Below are 21,999 nucleotides of genomic sequence, written 5' to 3' on the forward strand. Positions count from 1 at the left end.
ATCCGGCTGAAGTCTTGGCCCAAGCGGGGGCTGAAGATGTCCATGATCCTGCTGAAGTCTTGATCCAAGCGGGAGATGAAGAGGTCCATGATCCGGCTGAAGTCTTCTATCAAGCGGCATCTTCAATCTTCTTTCTTCCGGATCCATCTTCATCCCGCCGACGCGGAACATCCTTCTTCACCGACGACTTCCCGACGAATGACGGTTCCTTTACGGGACGTCATCCAAGATGGCGTCCCTCGAATTCCGATTGGATTCTATCAGCCAATCGGAATTAAGGTAGGAAAATTCTGATTGGCTGATGGAATCAGCCAATCAGATTCAAGTTCAATCCGATTGGCTGATCCAATCAGATTGAGCTCGCATTCTATTGGCTGTTCCGATCAGCCAATCGGATTGAACTTGAATCTGATTGGCTGATTCAATCAGCCAATCAGAATTTTCCTACCTTAATTCCGATTGGCTGATAGAATCCTATCAGCCAATCGGAATTCGAGGGACGCCATCTTGGATGACGTCCCTTAAAGGAACCGTCATTCGTCGGGAAGTCGTTGGTGAAGAAGGATGTTCCGCATCGACGGGATGAAGATGGATCCGGAAGAAACAAGACTGAAGATGCCGCTTGATAGAAGACTTCAGCCGGATCATGGACATCTTCAGCCCCCGCTTGGGCCAAGACTTCAGCCGGATCATGGACATCTTCAGCCCCCGCTTGGGCCAAGACTTCAGCCGGATCATGGACATCTTCAGCCCCCGCTTGGGCTTGGATGAAGACTTCGGAGCCTGGACGGATCGGTGATACCCGGCGTGGTGAAGATAAGGTAGGATGATCTTCAGGGGCTTAGTGTTAGGTTTATTTAAGGGGGGTTTGGGTTAGATTAGGGGTATGTGGGTGGTGGGTTGTAATGTTGGGGGGGTATTGTATGTTATTTTTTACAGGCAAAAGAGCTGTTTTCTTTGGGGCATGTCCCGCAAAAGGCCCTTTTAAGGGCTGGTAAGGTAAAAGAGCTTTTCTATTTTAATTTTAGAATAGGGTAGGGCATTTTTTTATTTTGGGGGGCTTTGTTATTTTATTAGGGGGCTTAGAGTAGGTGTAATTAGTTTAAAATTGTTGTAATTTTTTTCTAATGTTTGTAAATATTTTTTTATTTTTTGTAACTTAGTTCTTTTTTATTTTTTGTACTTTAGTTTATTTAATTGTATTTATTTGTAGGAATTGTATTTAATTAATTTATTGATAGTGTAGTGTTAGGTTTAATTGTAACTTAGGTTAGGATTTATTTTACAGGTAATTTTGTAATTATTTTAACTAGGTAGCTATTAAATAGGTACTATTTAATAGCTATTGTACCTGGTTAAAATAAATACAAAGTTGCCTGTAAAATAAATATAAATCCTAAAATAGCTACAATATAATTATAATTTATATTGTAGCTATATTAGGGTTTATTTTACAGGTAAGTATTTAGCTTTAATTAGGATTAATTTATTTAATAGAGTTAATTTATTTTGTTAGATAAAAATTATATTTAACTTAGGGGGGTGTTAGTGTTAGGGTTAGACTTAGCTTTAGGGGTTAGTAAATTTAATAGAGTAGCGGTGAGGTCCGGTCGGCAGATTAGGGGTTAATACTTGAAGTTAGGTGTCGGTGATGTTAGGGAGGGCAGATTAGGGGTTAATACTATTTATTATAGTCTTAGTGAGGCAGATTAGGGGTTAATAATTGTAGGTAAGGTAGCAGCGACGTTGGGGGCGGCATATTTGGGGTTAATAAATATAATATAGGGGTCGGCGGTATTAGGGGCAGCAGATTAGGGGTACATAAGTATAACGTAGGTGGCGGCGGTGTGCGGTCGGCAGATTAGGGGTTAAAAAAAAAATAATAGAGTGGCGGCGATGTGGGGGGGGGGCTTCGGTTTAGGGGTGATTTGGTAGTTTATGGGTGTTAGTGTACTTTAGAGCACAGTAGTAAAGAGGTTTATGAACTGGCGTTAGCCCAGAAAGCTCTTAACTCCTGGCTTTTCTCTGCGGCTGGAGTTTTGTCGTTAGATTTCTAACGCTCACTTCAGTCAAGACTCTAAATACCGGCGTTAGAAAGATCCCATTGAAAAGATAGGATACGCAAATGGCGTAGGGGGATCTGCGGTATGGAAAAGTCACGGCTGGAAAGTGAGCGTTAGACCCTTTCCTGACTGGTTTTTAACGCCCTCTGGTATTTGGAGTCAGTGTTAGGAGCCTCTAACGCTGGTTTTGACGGCTAACGCCAAACTCTAAATCTAGGCGAGTGTGTTTTATTTCCATTTTTCCTCATATTTGATAATTTTTTTATAGTAAATAAGATATGATGAAAATAATTGTATCTTTAGAAAGTCCATTTAATGGCGAGAAAAACAGTATATAATAATATGTGTGGGTACAGTAAATGAGGAAGAGGAAAATTACAGCTAAACACAAACACTGCAGAAATGTAAAAATAGCCTTAGTCCCAAACGGACAGAAAATGGAAAAGTGCTGTGGTCCTTAAGGGGTTAAAGTATCCTTAAAGGGACAGTATACAGTAAAATTGTTTCTCCCTTAATGTGTTTCCAATTACTTTTTAACCAGCCGTAGAGTATAAAATGTATGAGAATTTGCTTTTTAAGGTTTATTTGTGTATATGAAGTAGCTGATTTTGTGTTTTGAAGCCACAACCTAATAAAATGGGTTGAGCTTGTAGATGTAATTAGAGCTCATTACTTTATCACATTGTGTACATATACAAACTTCTTTATCTTATATCTGCTTGTAAACCAATCACCAATACTTGGGGAGAACAATGGAAAATTAAAATTTTCTTACCTTATCACTTCTATAACCCACTATGAGTGTAATTTCTTTTACTGGCTGTGTTTACACAGCTTGGCCTTGAGGCCCAAAACTTTCAGAATAGGTGGGGATACCACAGGCTAAATCAACTATTTCAAATGCCAATATAAGGGTAATGGAAATACTTGTAAACAATTTAATACACTCCAGCAGGTAAAGTGGATCATTGGGAACAAATTAAAGGGGAGAAATTTTTTGAGTAATCTGTCCCTTTAAAGGGTCATTTTTTTTCCTTTTGTGATTGAAATAGAGAATGTTATTTTAAATAACTTTCCAATTTACTTCTATTATCAAATTTACTCCATTCTCTTGGTATCCTTTGTTGAAGGAGCAGCAATGCACTACTGGGTGCTAGTTGTACACGCCAAGTGAGCTAATGACAGGTGTATATATGTGCAGCCACCAATCAGCTTCCAGGAACGCATTGCTGTTCCTGCGCCTATGTATGTATATATGCTTTTCAACTAAGGATACAAAGAGAATGAAGCAAAATTAGGTAACAAATAAATTGGAAACTTGTGTCAGAAGCGTCCATGTGTCAAAGATTATATGGCAGAAGTGTTTGCAACAATAAACATGCACGCTCTTGAGCCTACCTAGGTATGCTGGTCAATTAAGGATACAAATAGAATGAAGTGAATTGAAAGCTCTATCTGAATCATGAACATTTAACAGTTTGATTTCAATGTAGACGTGAAGTTTAAAAAACAACAACAAAAAATATATTTTTGCGCTCCACTTTTGCTTCAACAAACCCAGTGCAGGACCGAACCAAATGCGGCTAATCACAACTATATCTGTGCTTAGTACGAACAATCAATCATTAAAGGGACACTAAACCCATTTTTTAATATACTCCTAATATATTTTTTTTTCTTCTTCTTTCTCTTGCTATCTTTATTTGAAAAAGAAGGCATCTAAAATAAGGAGCCAGCCAATTTTTGGTTCAGACCCTGGACAGCACGTGTTTAATGGTGGGTGCATTTAGCCACCAATCAGCAACCACAACCCAGGTTGTGAACCAAAAAATGGTCCGTCTTTTAAACTTACATTCTTGCTTTTCAAATAAAGATAGCAAGAGAAGGAAGCAAAATTGATAATAGGAGTAAATTAGAAAGTTGCTTAAAATTGCATGCTCTAAATTATGCTTGCTTAATAATTTTCTTTTCTTCAGATGGAAAGAGCCCACAGCTGCATTCGTTACTTTTGGGAATTCAGAACCTGGCCACCAGGAGGAGGCAAAGACACCCCAGCCAAAGACTTAAATACCTCCCTCACTTCCCTCATCCCTCAGTCATTCTGCCGAGGAACAAGGAAAAGTAGAAGAAATATCAGGGTGAAAAGGTGCCTGAAGAAAAATAACAGACGCCCCAGAAAAAACACAGGCAGGGAGCTGTGGACTCTTTCCATCTGAAGAAAAGAAAATCATCAGGTAAGCATAATTTAAGTGTTTCTTCGTGAATGGAAAGAGTCCACAGCTGCATTCATTACTTTTGGGAAAATACCTAAGCTATAGAGGACACTGAATGCTCAAACGTGAGGGTACAAAATGCGGCCCATTCTGAGGGCATCAGGCCTGAAAAACCCTTACCCAACAAAAACAAACCAACCACTTTGTTCGAAGCCGAGAAAAACAGAATTTATGTTTACCTGATACATTTCTTTCTCCTACGGTGTGTCCGGTCCACGGCTTCATCCTTACTTGTGGGATATTCTCATTCCCTACAGGAAGTGGCAAAGAGAGCACACAGCAGAGCTGTCCATATAGCTCCCCCTCTGGCTCCGCCCCCCAGTCATTCGACCGACGGTTAGGAGAAAAAGGAGAACCATAGGGTGCAGTGGTGACTGTAGTTTACAAAAATAAAAATTTTAAACCTGACTAAACGCCAGGGCGGGCCGTGGACCGGACACACCGTAGGAGAAAGAAATTTATCAGGTAAACATAAATTCTGTTTTCTCCTACATTGGTGTGTCCGGTCCACGGCTTCATCCTTACTTGTGGGAACCAATACCAAAGCTTTAGGACACTGATGAAGGGAGGGAACAAGTCAGGTAACCTAAACGGAAGGCACCACGGCTTGTAAAACCTTTTTCCCAAAAATAGCCTCCGAAGAAGCATAAGTATCGAATTTGTAAAATTTGGCAAATGTATGCAGAGAAGACCAAGTCGCTGCCTTACAGATCTGTTCAACAGAAGCCTCATTCTTGAAGGCCCATGTGGAAGCCACAGCTCTAGTAGAGTGAGCTGTAATTCGTTCAGGAGGCTGCCGTCCGGCAGTCTCATAAGCCAATCGGATGATGCTTTTTAGCCAAAAGGAAAGAGAGGTAGCAGTAGATTTCTGACCTCTCCTCTTACCAGAATAGACGACAAGCAAGGATGATGTCTGTCTGAAATCCTTAGTTGCTTCTAAATAGAATTTTAAAGCACGAACCACATCTAGGTTATGTAACAAACGTTCCTTCTTCGAAACTGGATTCGGACACAGAGAAGGAACAACTATTTCCTGGTTAATATTCCTGTTGGAAACCACTTTTGGAAGAAAACCAGGCTTGGTACGTACAACTACCTTATCTGTATGGAATACCAGATAGGGTGAAGTACACTGCAAAGCAGACAATTCAGAAACTCTTCTAGCAGAAGAAAAAGCAACCAAAAACAGAACTTTCCAAGATAGTAACTTAATATCTATGGAATGTAAAGGTTCAAACGGAACCCCTTGAACTGAAAGAACTAAGTTTAGACTCCATGGAGGAGTCATAGGTCTGTAGACAGGCTTGATTCTGACTAACGCCTGTACAAACGCTTGTACATCTGGCACGGCTGCCAGACGTTTGTGCAACAAGACAGACAGAGCAGATATCTGTCCTTTTAGAGAACTAGCTGACAGACCTTTCTCCAAACCCTCTTGGAGAAAGGAAAGTATCCTTGGAATCCTAATTTTACTCCATGAGTAACCCTTGGATTCGCACCAACAGAGATATTTTTGCTATATCTTATGGTAAATTTTCCTGGTCACAGGTTTTCTGGCCTGAACCAGAGTATCTATAACAGATTCCGAAAACCCACGCTTAGATAGAATCAAGCGTTCAATTTCCAAGCAGTCAGTTGCAGAGAAACTAGGTTTGGATGTTCGAATGGACCTTGTACTAGAAGGTCCTGTCTCAAAGGTAGCTTCCATGGTGGAGTCGATGACATATTCACCAGGTCTGCATACCAAGTCCTGCGTGGCCATGCAGGAGCTATTAGAATCACTGAAGCCTTCTCCTGTTTGATCCTGGCTACTAGCCTGGGAAGGAGAGGAAACGGTGTAAACACATAAGCTAGATTGAACGACCAAGGCGCCACTAATGCATCTACTAGTGTCGCCTTGGGATCCCTGGACCTGGACCCGTAGCGTTGAACCTTGGAGTTCTGACGAGACGCCATCAGATCCATATTTGGAATGCCCCATAGTTGAGTTAACTGGGCAAAGACCTCCGGGTGAAGTTCCCACTCCCCCGGATGGAAAGTCCGACGACTCAAATAATCCGCCTCCCAGTTGTCTACTCCTGGGATGTGAATTGCAGATAGATGGCAGGAGTGATCCTCCGCCCATTTGATGATCTTGGATACTTCTCTCATCGGCAGGGAACTCTTTGTCCCTCCCTGATGATTGATGTACGCTACAGTCGTCATGTTGTCCGACTGAAATCTTATGAATATGGCCTTCGCTAGTTGAGGCCAAGCCAGGAGCGCATTGAATATCGCTCTCAGTTCCAAAATGTTTATCGGGAGAAGAGATTCTTCCCGAGACCATAGACCCTGAGCTTTCAGGGAGTCCCAGACCGCGCCCCAGCCTAAGAGACTGGCGTCGGTCGCGACAATGATCCACTCTGGCCTGCGGAAACTTATTCCCTGAGACAGGTGATCCTGAGACAACCACCAGAGGAGCGAGTCTCTGGCTTTCTTGTCCATTTGTATCTGGGGAGACAAGTCTGCATAATCCCCATTCCACTGCTTGAGCATGCACAATTGCAGAGGTCTTAGATGAATTCTGGCAAACGGGACTATGTCCATTGCCGCAACCATTAGACCGATTACCTCCATGCACTGAGCCACAGACGGCTGAGGAATGGAATGAAGAACTCGACAAGCATTTGAAAGTTTTGACTTCCTGACCTCCGTCAGAAAGATTTTCATTTCTACCGAGTCTATTATTGTTCCCAGGAAGGGAACCCTTGTGACCGGGGACAGAGAACTTTTTTCTACGTTCACCTTCCACCCGTGAGACCTTAGGAAGGCTAGAACAATATCCGTATGAGCCTTGGCTCTGGGAAAAGACGACGCCTGTATTAAGATGTCGTCTAGGTAAGGTGCTACTGCAATGCCCCGCGGTCTTAGTACCGCTAGAAGGGACCCTAGCACCCTTGTGAAAATTCTGGGAGCAGTGGACAATCCGAAAGGAAGAGCCACGAACTGATAATGCTTGTCCAGAAAGGCGAACCTCAGGGACTGAAGGTGATCTTTGTGAATAGGAACACGCAGATACGCATCCTTTAAGTCCACGGTAGTCATATATTGACCCTCCTGGAACATTCGTAAAATTGTCCGAATGGATTCCATTTTGAATTTGTCTAAAATTTTTAAGTCCAGAATCGGCCTGAAAGTTCCTTCTTTTTTTGGGAACTACAAACAGGTTTGAGTAAAAACACAGTCCTTGCTCTGCTGTCGGAACTGGGTGTATCACTCCCATCTTTAAAAGGTCTTCTACGCAAAGTAAGAATGCCTGTCTCCTTATCTGTCTAAAGATAAGTGAGACATGTGGAACCTTCCCCTTGGGGAAAGGTCTTTGAACTCTAGAAGGTACCCCTGAGAGACAATTTCTAGTGCCAAGGGGTCCGGAACATCTCTTGCCCAAGCTTGAGCAAAGAGAGAAAGTCTGCCCCCTACTAGATCCGGTTCCGGATCGAGGGCTACCCTTTCATGCCGTCTTGGTAGCAGCAGCAGGCTTCTTGGTCTGTTTACCCTTGTTCCAGCCCTGCAAAGGTTTCCATGTTGGCTTGGGCTGGAAGCGTTACCCTCTTGCTTAGTAGCTGTAAAGGTTGAAGCAGGTCCGTTCCTGAAGTTGCGAAAGGAACGAAAATTGGCCTTGTTTTTTAGCCTTGAAGGCTCTACCATGTGGAAGAGCATGGCCCTTTCCCAGTGATATCTGAAATAATCTCTTTCAACTCTGGCCCGAATAGGGTCTTACCCTTGAGGAATATTAAGCAATTTTGTTTTGGACGACACATCAGCCGACCATGATTTTAGCCAAAGCACTCTGCGCGCCACGATGGCAGAACCAGAATTTTTAGCCGCTAGTTTAGCTACTTGCAAAGCGGCATCTGTGATGAAAGAATTAGCCAGCTTTAGGGCGTGAAATCTATCCATAACTTTGACATAAGAAGTCTCCTTCTGGAGCGAGTTTTCCAGTTCCTCAAACTAAAAAGCCGCTGCAGTAGTTACAGGAATAATGCAGGAAATTGGTCGAAGAAGGAAACCTTGTAGAACAAATATTCTCTTAAGTAAACCTTCTAATTTTTTATTCTTTGAAAGCGCAACTGTCTTCTATTGGTATAGTCCTGCGCTTAGCTAGCGTTGAAACTGCCCCCTCTACCTTGGGGACCGTCTGCCACGCGTCCCTTCTAGGGTCAACAATTGGGAACATTTTCTAAAATATAGGAGGGGGAACAAAAAAGGTACACCTGGCTTCTCCCACTCCTTAGACACGATATCCGCCATCTTAGGTATCGGAAACGCATCAGTGTGTACTGGGACCTCTAGGAATTTGTCCATTTTACACAATTTTTCTGGGATCACCAAAGGATCACAATCATCAAGTGCAGCTAGGGCCTCCTTAAGTAGGGCGCGGAGGTGTTCAAGCTTAAATTTAAATGTTATGGTATCAGGCTCTGCCTGAGAAACTTTTCCTGTCAGAAATTTCTCCCTCAGACAGGCCCTCCCTCACCGCCAAGTCAGATTGATGTGAGGGCACTAAAGCTAAATTATCCTCTGCGTCTGCTTGCTCATTGTCTGTATTTAAAACTGAGCAATCACACTTTCCTAGGAAAAGCTGGCAGTTTGGATAAAAAATGCTAATTGTTGCATAGTAATCGCAATTGGTGCGCTAGATGTACTGGGCATAGCCTGCGCGGGCATAGCTGGTGTTGACACAGAAGGAGAGGAAAGCAAGCTATCTTCACTACCTTCAGCTAAAGAATCATCTTGGGCTATATTTTTAAGTGTGATTGTACTGTCCTTAAGCTGTTTAGACGCTATGGCACACTTCACACATAAATTTAATGGGGGAACCACCTTGGCCTTTGGACATACAGAACCTAGGCTATCTGAAGATTCAGAAATGTTTGACAGACTTAAACAGAACTACAATGCAATAAAAATTATTTTTGACAAAAACGTTACTGTCTCTTTAAATAATAAGAGAGCACACTTTATTACTGAAACATCAAAAAACCATGAAATAAACATCCGATTTTAATGAAATTTTCACCCCAGAGTCTTAATGCTTTGAAAAGATTGCACACAAATTTTCAGATCAATTAACCCCTTAATGTCCAAACCGTAGTTAATAACAGTTATTAACCAGTTAACACACTACAGTACTAGCCACAGCTTCCACTGTAGCCCTTTACCTTCATTAGGGATTATTTTAGTAGGAAATAAGCCTCTCTGGAGTCTTTTATGATGCCCACATGAAGCTGCATGGACTGCCTAGGCAAAAACAACTGCGCAATTGAGGCCTGAAAATGAGGCCTCCTCCCTCTTCATTCCAGAGTGGAGGGGCCTTTCTGACTAGATTTAGGTGTCCAAATAATTGCCAGGCCGAAATTAAACCCCAAAAGTGTTTTAAAGTCTGAAAAATTATTTATAGTGAAAAACATGCTAAAAAGCAATCGATTTTAAAGCCCACAATAGTGTCAACCAGCATAGAGCCCTAAATATAAGCCATCATTTTATACAGAGTCTAAGAAAAAAATGGCTTACCTATCCCAGAGGGAATTTCTGACAGTCTTCTAGCATTACATGGTCTTGTTAGAAAAATGACTGATCATACCTGAAGCAGTTAAGCCTGCAAACTGTTCCCCCCAACTGATGTTCAATGGATTTTAGTTACTGGTGCTAAAATCATACTCCTCTCAACAGAAATCTTCATCACTTTCTGCTGTAGAGTAAATAGTACAAACCGGCACTATTTTAAAATAACAAACTCTTGATAGAAGAAATAAAAAACTACAACTAACACCACATACTCTTTAACACCCCCGTGGAGATGCTAATTGTTCAGAGCGGCAAAGAGAATGACTGGGGGGCGGAGCCAGAGGGGGAGCTATATTGACAGCTCTGCTGTGTGCTCTCTTTGCCACTTCCTGTAGGGAATGAGAATATCCCACAAGTAAGGATGAAGCCGTGGACCGGACACACCAATGTAGGAGAAATTGGAAAAAGAAAAAGGCCCCAAGGACACTGACCCGCAGATAGTCCACAAGCCTTGCTAGAGACTGCAGAGAGAGAAACAACTGAGCCAGCACGCCCCCAGGAGACACCGTCGCTCAGTAAGCAGTCCTAAACAACACACCCCGTACCAGAGAAGGGGATCAACTAACAGAACTCCCAAAAGGGAAAGGAGATGGAGGAACAAGCAATGATTCCCAGAAGACCCTAAAAAGGGTATAACCATTTCCAAGAAAAGGAAAACCCCCCAGAACCAAGCCAAGCTCACAAAGACCGAAAACAGTCATGAGAAACAAGGGGAGACAACGCCCAGACCCCAGAATGTACGGAAACCCCAAGGTTAAAACCAAGAATCCGACACAGAGAAGAGCTTCTCCTAAAGATAGTGCAACCGCACCCTAAAAGACAACTGAAGACAGAGTCCTCAAGACGCAAGGAAACTCAAAATATTGAAGTCTTTAGAAACCGATATTCGTGCAGCAAACCCAGAAAGGCAAACCCCTGGGTCAACACCACACGCTACACTCATTCCAGGAGGACTCTGATTAAGATACTTGCAGGCAAGTAAAAGCAGCTGAAGATAGGTCACAACACTAACCAACAAACTGCAAAACATCCACAGGCTTAACCAAAAAGCTGCCAGTCCCACTCACATATCTTGAACATGGAGAAAGCACAGCACCTCAAAAAAGGCTCACTGTACCACAAAGGCGAACAATAGAGGCTTGGCAAAAGTCTGCCAACACACAGACAAGGTGCAAACAGCGGCAACTGATTTCAAACCGCAACCTTCCGCTTGCTAGGCAACAAAGTAACACACAGGAAGCTACAACTGGCTGTCAAGTCTGAAAGACGGGGAACAGAAAAGACCCCAAACACCAGACCCCAGAAAGAGGACGAAAAAAGATGGATTCAGCCACCCCAACGAAGCTCAGGTGCCAACCCAAGAGCTCTAACAATAGGAACACCAAGAGCACCCCTAGAAGAGGAACAGGGAAAATGCAATAGAGCCCTCAGAAGACCCAGCACGACACTCCATGACAGTCTCAAACATGGAGACACCATCCCAGATAAAATAGAAATCCAGAGAGCAGACCACTCTCCTCTAGAGGATAAGAAAAAACACCTGTTCCAAAAACCTGCACACAGGACAGGACAACCAACCTCCAGAGAGAGGAAACCCCACCCCCATAAAGAGGACAAACTACCCCCTGAAGGGGAGAGTACGGAAAAGAACAGCGCACAAGCCCATAAGACATGAAGCCATGGGCTGAGGAAACAAATCCAAATGAAATCATCCAGACGTCATAGATGAACATCGAGGAACTCCCCAAAAAGGGGAGCACACCTCAGTCAAAAGGCACAGAAAACCTGGCCAAGCTGCTAACAGCTCAACTGTCTAGACCGAAGGTCATAGCCTATGTTCCCTAAAAAAAAAAAACTGGATTGCACTGAACCAGCCACAAGATCGTAATTCTTCCGGACATCCAGAAAGCCACGTGTCCGAATTAGGCCTCGACAAAAAGATCTGAACCCAATCAGGATCACCTTAAACCAAGGGCCATCACTGTCAAGGCTGCATAGAATCCCCCCTTGAGAGGGAGAAACAGCAGACACACATAGGACTAAACACATCCATAACAAACTTCCTTAGAAGTAACAGTGCGATCAAACATTGTGAGTATCGATTCCAGACAAACTTCCCGAAGGAAATAAACCCAACATGAGCTTTAAACACAAATAAAAGATAAGGCAACCCGCAGGTTTATCTCCTAAGAAGAACAGACGCACCCGCAGGAACGGCCCAACAGGGACCCTGTTCTACAAAGGTCAAACTGGAAAAGAGTACTCAATAACAAGACTATAAGAAGACAATTACTTCATCCCCTTATGTCAAGTTCTGTAAGCTATTCGAAGATAAAACAACTACATTAACCAGAAAAAACTGTGACCTAGGAGTGCACCAATGGGTAACAAATAGTTGTCCTGAACTTAACGGTATGAGTTTATTTCTCCTTATTGGGTTAAATATAATTTATCCTAGTGGGGATTGCTAATGATACTTTAATATTGTGAAAGCTACTATTATATATATATATATCAGAATATTATTATTATTTGTTCTGTCTTGAAAATAACGACATGAGCTTATGTCTTTTTATTGGCTTGACCTATTAGTATTCTGGTCCTATCAGACGGACCTGCTTTTGTGGGTGTGTATTTTCTTGAACTCCTATTGGTTGTTTGGTGGCGTTCGTGTGAGACTTCAGTTACGTGGTATTATTTTGACCCGACCCGATACATTTAGCCACTCTAGCAATTTAATGATTAAATATCTTATTTTTGGACCATAATCTTTTAATCCAAGCATCAGCTTTTGCCTTTATGTTCAGACTTTAATAATAATATCAACACACACTTTTGTGTGATTGGCCCATTCACCGGCCTCTGTGTCCAATCGTATGCGGTGCATCAGTGGTTGTACTATTATCTCTATCTTTGATTGATCTTATGCATATACTAAACAAACACAGATGTGTATTTATTACTTAGATGCCAATCAATGGCCCAATAAGGTGTGTTATTTTGGGGGGTGCCACAATTCACACTTGCAATTGGTTGTTTGTAGGTATATCTAGAGCTAAGTTTTGAAGGAATATTACAACCTGATGAAACAGCGTATGTGCTAAGAAACGCGTTGTGTTTCCTGTATTTGAATTGATTTTAATAAAGTCTACATTCATTTAAATACACCTTGCTCTAGTGTGGAACATTGGACTTAGTTTGGAGCGACATTCCTTTGAGGACGTGTTCCTTTGTAGGTCGATACTAGTGGACTGAGTTAGCCGAGCGGCTCCGAAGTCTCGGTCCACTGACTATTGCATTAGATGTGCACCTGGGTTTGTGACTACAATTGATATCTGCTTTTGCCTCTTTACACTTGCATCTACGATATCACACCATTGGGCGCCTCTTTTCTTTCCTGTCCTTAGGAACCGGAAGCTATTCGAAGAAGCAGACTGAGAAGTCTCAGATCCATTAAGGATGGGATCTTCCGACAAGGCCAAAGCATGCCTCAAAAGAAAACCAAGGCGCGTCAGTGTATACTGAAAAGCACAGCATACCCCCGCCGGAGCGAAAAAGACAACTCCGGTCCCGAAGGGTGACCCCCTGAAGCCTCAGGGACAGTTGTTCCCCCAGAGGGCTGAACAGGCCACCCCATGCCTGAAGAGCCCTGGATAACGGAACACGAACAGTATCTAAGACCAACTTCTGGAAGTTGCATATGCGCCAGTGCCAAAATTATGGACATGCGACATCATGCCGAAACCCCTGGCGGGAAGAAGCTACCTTCCGGAAAAGGATGAGCAAAGTCTGGGTTACCTGCATGCGCAGTAAACGATGGTGTAAGGGAACTCGCCATTCAAAGGACCGAGGCCCCAGAGGCGGATGGCTCAGCGGCCCCTTGATTCCCCAATCCCGAGGAATTGAGCATTCTAATACGGCATTCAGAACATAACTGATAGGCTAGTATCATCCGGGGCAATACGCATTCTGTGCAAGGAGTAGAAACTAAAACAGAGACATCCGTCTCCACAATATCAGACTCCTCCATAGCTAGGATATTGATACAAAAATTGGACCAAAAATTTAAACGGCACCTGACACCCACAATGGCTGGGGCACTCACCACCTCCTAAGAGCACGACACCAGCAGATCAGAATTTCTCCGTCGCCACACGGTCAGGAATGCGGAAATGGAGTCAAAAACGTGACCACACCTGGTCACAAGGTTAACCATACAGTCCAGAAAAAGCGCGCCCGACAGTAAAGGCCGCGTCACTTCCAAAGGCCGTTATGTTCCACAAGCCATGAGCCTAAGTAACACTACACATAAGAAGTTCGTATCCCATAAACATGATTAAAAACCCCCTGTTCAATAACCCCCCTCAGGAGGGAGATATTAACCCCTGACTCCAAGATACAAAAGGAGCCTCACTGAGATCCTGATTTATAGATAGTACCGCAAGGTGGTAGCCTCTCTGGAAAACATTTGTAATACAACACAATCAGAAAGTAAAATGAAACGATCTTACCGGAATCTACTCCGTGGAACAGGAACACGGCCCTTCAAGTGTGACTGATAGTAGCATCGCCTCTGCTATGAACTTGAGAGAAGAAAGCAGGCAGCAAAACTCGCCGATTGCTTGTGGAGCTGTTAAAATGAGTCGGGATGGTTTCACAGAAAGACTCTCCCTGCATCTCCGGACTTTCATCCATGCTTTCACTGAAAGGCTGACAGGACTACTTAAAACTCCAGTTCCATGCCGAAGAGTACTACCCTCCATAAGAGACTAATGCAAAACTTCTGACACTTCTCTGCCAACCTCCTGGGACGAAAGGCAAAAAATGACTGGGGGATGAGGGGAGTAGGAGGAGTATTTAAGCCTTTGGCTGGGGTATCTTTGCCTCCTCCTGATGGCCAGGTTCTGAATTCCCAAAAGTAATGAATGCAGCTGTGGACTCTTTCCATTTATGAAGAAAAAGGGTTCAGTGTCCCTTTAATAATGACATTTTGCACGACTAGGTTTATGTCACTTTAATAATTAAAACACTTGCTAGAAAGGCCAAAAAGCAAAATCTGTAACTAAGGTTTTCAAAATGCCACAAATCTCTGAAACCAGATACTTGATTTGCAGGTCACTAAAGGAGCTGTATGGCTTCTCTAAGTAAAAGGAGACCAAGCAGGTGTAAAGTGCCACTGACGTAAAAATAAAGTTTCATGATTCAAATAAAGCAGCAATTTAAAACAAATTTCTAATACACTTTCATTATGAAAATGTGATCTTTTTCTTCTCTTTATATACACACTTTAAGGCTCCAGCTACTACTGAGCATGTGCAAAACTGCACAGTATATATACATATATGAATTGTGTGATTGGCTGATGGCTGTCACATGATATGGGGGAGGGAAAATTAGCTTAATTTGAAGTTTCCTAGAAAATATTCTACAGCTCGTTTCAAATTCAAAGTAAGCGCATTGTATTTGTATTGTGTTTGTCAGTTATTCAAGTTTACTTTATTGAGTTTCAGCAGTATTAGAATACCAACCTCCATTGACGCCCTGAACCATCCAGGAATCAAGAGATCCTTCACCATAATGGTCTTCAGGCTCAACCTTTATAGAGCGCAGCGTAAAGACTCTTTCAACCTTTGGGAGAGACTGTGAATGAGGAGACTGAGGCTCGGTGGGATCTAAAGGAAGAAAGGAGAAGAGCATTTACAAATCACAAAAATGTGTGAGAGAGATACATATACACACACACACACATATATATATACATATATACATATATGTTTGTGTGTGTGTGTGTATATCAAATTAATTAATCTTAATTTTCTTGTTATCCTTTGTTCAAAAGCAGGAAAGTAAGTTCAGAGTGTGCACGTGTCGGCAGTACTACATGGTAGCAGCTTTGCAACAATGTTACATTACCAAGAGAACTAGATGGCAGCACCATTTCCTGTCATGTAGTACTAATGTTATACATTAGCAAGAGCACTAGATGGCAGCACTATTTCCTGTCATGTAGTGCTAATGTTATACATTAGCAAGAGCACTAGAGGGCAGCACTATTTCCTGTCATGTAGTACTAATGTTATACATTAGCAAGAGCACTAGAGGGCAGCACTATTTCCTGTCATGTAGTACTAATGTTATACATTAGCAAGAGCACTAGAGGGCAGCACTATTTCCTGTCATGTAGTACTAATGTTATACATTAGCAAGAGCACTAGAGGGCAGCAATATTTCCTGTCATGTAGTACTAATGTTATACATTAGCAAGAGCACTAGAGGGCAGCACTATTTACTGTCATGTAGTACTAATGTTATACATTAGCAAGAGCACTAGAGGGCAGCACTATTTACGGTCATGTAGTACTAATGTTATACATTAGCAAGAGCGCTAGAGGGAAGCACTATTTCCTGTCATGTAGTACTAATGTTATACATTAGCAAGAGCACTAGAGGGCAGCACTATTTACGGTCATGTAGTACTAATGTTATACATTAGCAAGATCACTAGAGGGCAGCACTATTTCCTGTCATGTAGTACTAATGTTATACATTAGCAAGATCACTAGATGGCAGCACTATTTCCTGTCATGTAGTTCTAATGTTATACATTAGCAAAAGCACTAGATGGCAGCACTATTTCCTGTCATGCAGTAGTAATGTTATACATTACCAAGAGCACTAGATGACAGCACTATTTCCTGTCATGCAGTAGCAATGTTATACATTACCAAGAGCACTAGATGGCAGCATTATTTCCTGTCATGTAGTGCTAATGTCATGCAAGAGCACTAGATGGCAGCACTATTTCCTGTCATGTAGTACTAATGTCATGCAAGAGCACTAGATGGCAGCACTATTACCTGTCATGTAGTACTAATGTTATACATTAGCAAGAGCACTAGATGGCAGCACTATTTCCTGTCATGTAGTGCTAATGTTATGCAAGTGCACTAGATGGCAGCACTATTTCCTGTCATGCAGTAGTAATTTTATACATTACCAAGAGCACTAGATGACAGCACTATTTCCTGTCATGCAGTAGTAATTTTATACATTAGCAAGAGCACTAGATGGCAGCACTATTTACTGTCATGTAGTACTAATGTTATGCAAGAGCACTAGATGGCAGCACTATTTACTATCATGTAGTGCTTCAGAGATGTGCACGCTACCTATCTAGATATCTCTTCAACAAATAACTAGAGAACGACACAAATTTGATGATAGAAGTAAATTGGAAACTTTTTTAAATTGTATTTTCTATCTGAATCATGAAAGAAGAAATTTGGGTTTGATGTCCCTTTAAACAGGTAAGACAGAGGTCTGCTTGACCTACAAGCTATTTAAAAAAATACATCTACACAATATTCTCAGTCAAATACATAATTATATGTAGTATTTATTTACGGGTAACAAAACAACTACATACCGCTGCCGACGCTTTCACAGATGTTGTCATTTAGGTTATCTTCATGAGCGACTTCCTCATTAATTGAATTGGACCCTTAAAAAATAAATATTAACAGTTTTGTTGAAGCAAATTTACTGTATGTACTGGTCCTTTAAAATAATGAATTAGTGTCATTTTTCCAGTAACCAATCCGTAGAAATCGTAGGTAAAGTGACGCAAGACGAATTTCAAACATGTCACAACAAGGCTGCCAGCAAGCTCATGTGACATCACAAATGTCTATAAATCTAATGAATAGTGGTGAATTAGAGAAGAACAAAAGGGTGCCTTATTGTGTATTTCAGATAACCTTTGTTAAAAGTAAGTGAAATATAAAACTCATAAAGTTAGTCGCACCGTGCTATGACCAGTGCTAGAAGGCAGGCTAGCACTTTGCACACAGGTTACCGTGCACATCGGGTTTCTAAGTGGAGCAGCCTATTGAGATACAGCAATCCATCACGCATTTCGAATAACAGAGGGATATTCTCCTTTTAAAATCCTGCACGGAACTTTTCCAACATATGAAAGACTAGTATTCCCTTTCATACTATCACAAACATTTATACTAATTTTTGTATATATTCGGCTCACAATTGATTGCAAATTACATTTTACAAGTTGCACTTAATTAAATAATATTGTATTTGTATGTTAACCTTTTTCACTATTTGGGAATTGTGGTGCGCCCCTATAGTATAGCTATAGTAAGTATTCTCTTTTTTCTAATGAATAGTGGGCCTGATCGATTATCTATAATGTGGATTATATTTACACATTTTTTTTTTTCTCACATTATTTTATCATTATTAATAAAAAGAGACACAACAACAAATATCAGATGTGTATATTACCTGGTGGGCAGCAGATATTATTTTCCGGCATTATCAAGTCCTTGTAAATATCTTTGTGATCTTCTAAATATTCAAATTCATCCATGGAAAAATAAATTGCAATATCTTCAAACTTTAAGGGAACCTAAAACAAAGAAACAAAACACACACACGATTCAACTTTCAGAAGCAACAGAGATTTTGTGACAGAACAATTGAAGGCAAAAGCAACGCGCGCACACTCTCTCATTCAACACCCCCCCACACTCTCAACACCCCCCCCCACACACTCATTCCACCCACACACACACAAGTCGTGACCCAGTAAACATGGTGTTACGACCCAGTAATCCATGGTTTGAAGATCACTGCACTAGAGCATACTTGGGTAGGCTCAAGAACGTGCATGTATTCTGAGCACTTATTTTAAAAAAAAAAAAAAAAAAAAAAGAAGAAGAAGACGAAAAGGGAACGCAACAGACAATATTTCAAACAGTTGTTACCATACTAAAGCACTGGTACTTGTAGAAAAATAGCAGCTACGCACAACCACCACTCCTGATTGGTTGCCCGCAATATACGATTTACTGTCCTAAACAGTATGTTATCTATGGGTTTAAACCCTTTGTGAGTAGGATACACACTGAAAACTAGAGTTGGCAGTGATAAAAAAACAACCACATTACATCTTGCTATTGGATGTGACGTTAAAGGGACAGTCTAATCAAAATTAAACTTTCATGATTCAGATAGGGCATGCAATTTTAAACAACTTTCCAATTTACTTTTATCATCAAATTTGATTTGTTCTCTTGGTATTCTTTGTTGAAAGCTAAACCTAGGTAGGCTCATATGATAATTTCTAAGCCCTTGAAGGCCGCCTCTTATCAGTGCATTTGAGAGTTTTTCACAGTTAGACAATGCTAGTTTATGTGTGTCATATAGATAACATTCTGTTCACTCCTGTGGAGTTATTTATGAGTCAGCACTGATTGGCTAAAATGCAAGTCTGTAAAAAGCACTGAGATAAGGGGCAGTCTGCAGAGGCTTAAATACAAGATAATCACAGAGGTAAAAAGTATAACAGTGTTGGTTATGCAAAACTGGGGAATGGGCAATAAAGTCTGAAGTAGACTGTCCCTTTACCCCCTTGAGTACCAACGATGGCTCTGAGCCGTCGCAGAGTTTCCCACTCAGGTGCTAACGACTGTTCAGAGCGGTCGCTAGCACTCTCCCACCTTGAGGGAGATCTGGGGGCTCCCACCGGCTCCTACCCCGGCGATCGTGCCTGTAAAGTGACAGGCATCGAAGGGGCTTCACGTTTTGCACGTCACGCGCAATGAGGCGATGACGTCACTGCGCAACTTTATTTCAAAATTACAACAACAAGTATAGGGAAAGGGGGTATATGCTGCTTAGACGCCTGTATCTCAGGCATCTAAACAGCTACAGACCCCCAAGACCCCCCATTGGAAAGGTAATCGACTAACCTTTCCAACTGTGAAAGTCTTGGGGATCTGGAAAAATAAAAAAATATATATATTTCAAAAAATGTAAAATAAAAAAAAATCAGCTTAGCACCCAGGTGGGAAAGTGCTTAGCACTCAAAGGGTTAAGCATTGCACTGGATCTACACACAAATAAGAATGTTTTCTGAGCAAATAAAACCACCACCTAGTTACAAAGGTTTGTTTTGTTATTTCAGAGCAGGAAGGGATACGCCCCTCATGTCAGATTTACAGTCATTAAAGGCACAGACGCAGTCAATCTATGTGTGACGTGTGCAGGGAAAGAAACTACAGCATATTTAAAAGGGACAGTGCACACCTTGAGATTTTAATAAAAAATACTTAAATATCAAAACAAAAGTTATTATTTTTTCCCATAATTATAGTCTGAAAATTAAAACCCAACATTTCTGTCCCTAACTGGCTTCAGCAGAGATTAAAGGGATAGGGAACCCAAATGTGTTATTTCATGATTCAGATAGAACATAGAGCTTTAAAGCAGAGAGGTTAGCTCAGGAGCGTGCACGTTTCTGGAGTACTATGGCAGTAGCTTTGCAAGAATGTTATCCAGCACTTCTTCCTGTCATGTAGTGCTCCAGACAACTAACTAGGTATCTCTTCAACAAAGAATAACATGAGAACAAAGCAAATTGAAACATTTTGTAACATTGTATGCTCCATCACAAGAGATTTTTTTGTGTGTTTCATATCTCTTTAAAAAATAACTGAAAAACATAATTTATGCTTACCTGATAAATTCCTTTCTTCTGTAGTGTGATCAGTCCACGGGTCATCATTACTTCTGGGATATTAACTGCTCCCCTACAGGAAGTGCAAGAGGATTCACCCAGCAGAGCTGCATATAGCTCCTCCCCTCTACGTCACTCCCAGTCATTCGACCAAGGACCAACGAGAAAGGAAAAGCCAAGGGTGAAGTGGTGACTGGAGTATAAATTAAAAAATATTTACCTGCCTTAAAAACAGGGCGGGCCGTGGACTGATCACACTACAGAAGAAAGGAATTTATCAGGTAAGCATAAATTATGTTTTCTTCTGTTAAGTGTGATCAGTCCACGGGTCATCATTACTTCTGGGATACCAATACCAAAGCAAAAGTACACGGATGACGGGAGGGATAGGCAGACTCTTTATACAGAAGGAACCACTGCCTGAAGAACCTTTCTCCCAAAAATAGCCTCCGATGAAGCAAAGGTGTCAAATTTGTAAAATTTGGAAAAAGTATGAAGCGAAGACCAAGTTGAAGCCTTGCAAATCTGTTCAACAGAGGCCTCATTCTTGAAGGCCCAAGTGGAAGCCACAGCTCTAGTAGAATGAGCTGTAATTCTTTCAGGGGGCTGCTGTCCAGCAGTCTCATAAGCTAAACGAATTATGCTACGAAGCCAAAAAGAAAGAGAGGTAGCGGAAGCTTTTTGACCTCTCCTCTGCCCAGAGTAAATGACAAACAGAGAAGACGTTTGTCGGAATTCCTTAGTTGCCTGCAAGTAAAATTTTAGAGCCCGGACTACATCCAGGTTGTGCAGTAGACGTTCCTTCTTTGAAGAAGGATTTGGGCATAAAGAAGGAACAACAATCTCTTGATTGATATTCCTGTTAGTAACTACCTTAGGTAAGAACCCAGGTTTAGTACGCAGGACTACCTTATCCGAATGAAAAATCAAATAAGGAGAATCACAATGTAAGGCTGATAATTCAGAGACTCTTCGAGCCGAGGAAATAGCCATTAAAAATAGAACTTTCCAAGATAACAACTTTATATCAATGGAATGAAGGGGTTCAAACGGAACGCCCTGTAAAACATTAAGAACAAGGTTTAAACTCCATGGTGGAGCAACAGTTTTAAACACAGGCTTAATCCTGGCCAAAGCCTGACAAAAAGCCTGGACGTCAGGAACTTCTGACAGACGTTTGTGTAACAGAATGGACAGAGCTGAGATCTGTCCCTTTAATGAACTAGCAGATAAACCCTTTTCTAAACCTTCTTGTAGAAAAGACAATATCCTAGGAATCCTAACCTTACTCCAAGAGTAACCTTTGGATTCACACCAATGTAGGTATTTACGCCATATCTTATGGTAAATCTTTCTGGTAACAGGTTTCCTAGTCTGTATTAAGGTACTAATAACTGACTCAGAAAACCCACGTCTTGATAAAATTAAGCGTTCAATTTCCAAGCAGTCAACTTCAGAGAAGTTAGATTTTGATGTTTGAAGGGACCCTGTATCAGAAGGTCCTGTTTCAGAGGTAGAG

The 21,999-nt window shown here is 41.6% G+C and overlaps 1 protein-coding gene across 5 annotated transcripts in view; it reads right to left on the minus strand.

Moving 5' to 3' along the window:
- The window catches only part of LOC128667145 (zinc finger protein 436), a 135,094-nt gene that overhangs the window by 90,967 nt on the left and 22,128 nt on the right, over positions 1 to 21,999 (minus strand). For all 5 annotated transcript variants that reach the window (XM_053722070.1, XM_053722069.1, XM_053722071.1 and 2 more), the window contains exons 4-6: positions 18,245 to 18,368; positions 17,370 to 17,444; positions 15,472 to 15,615 (exon numbers count right to left, since the gene is read on the minus strand). In XM_053722070.1, coding sequence (XP_053578045.1) covers positions 15,472 to 15,615; positions 17,370 to 17,444; positions 18,245 to 18,368 — 343 coding nt within the window. The remainder of the gene's footprint in view (positions 1 to 15,471; positions 15,616 to 17,369; positions 17,445 to 18,244; positions 18,369 to 21,999) is intronic.

The sequence above is a fragment of the Bombina bombina genome, chromosome 7 (genome assembly GCF_027579735.1).
Source record: "Bombina bombina isolate aBomBom1 chromosome 7, aBomBom1.pri, whole genome shotgun sequence".
Classification (NCBI taxonomy): domain Eukaryota; kingdom Metazoa; phylum Chordata; class Amphibia; order Anura; family Bombinatoridae; genus Bombina; species Bombina bombina.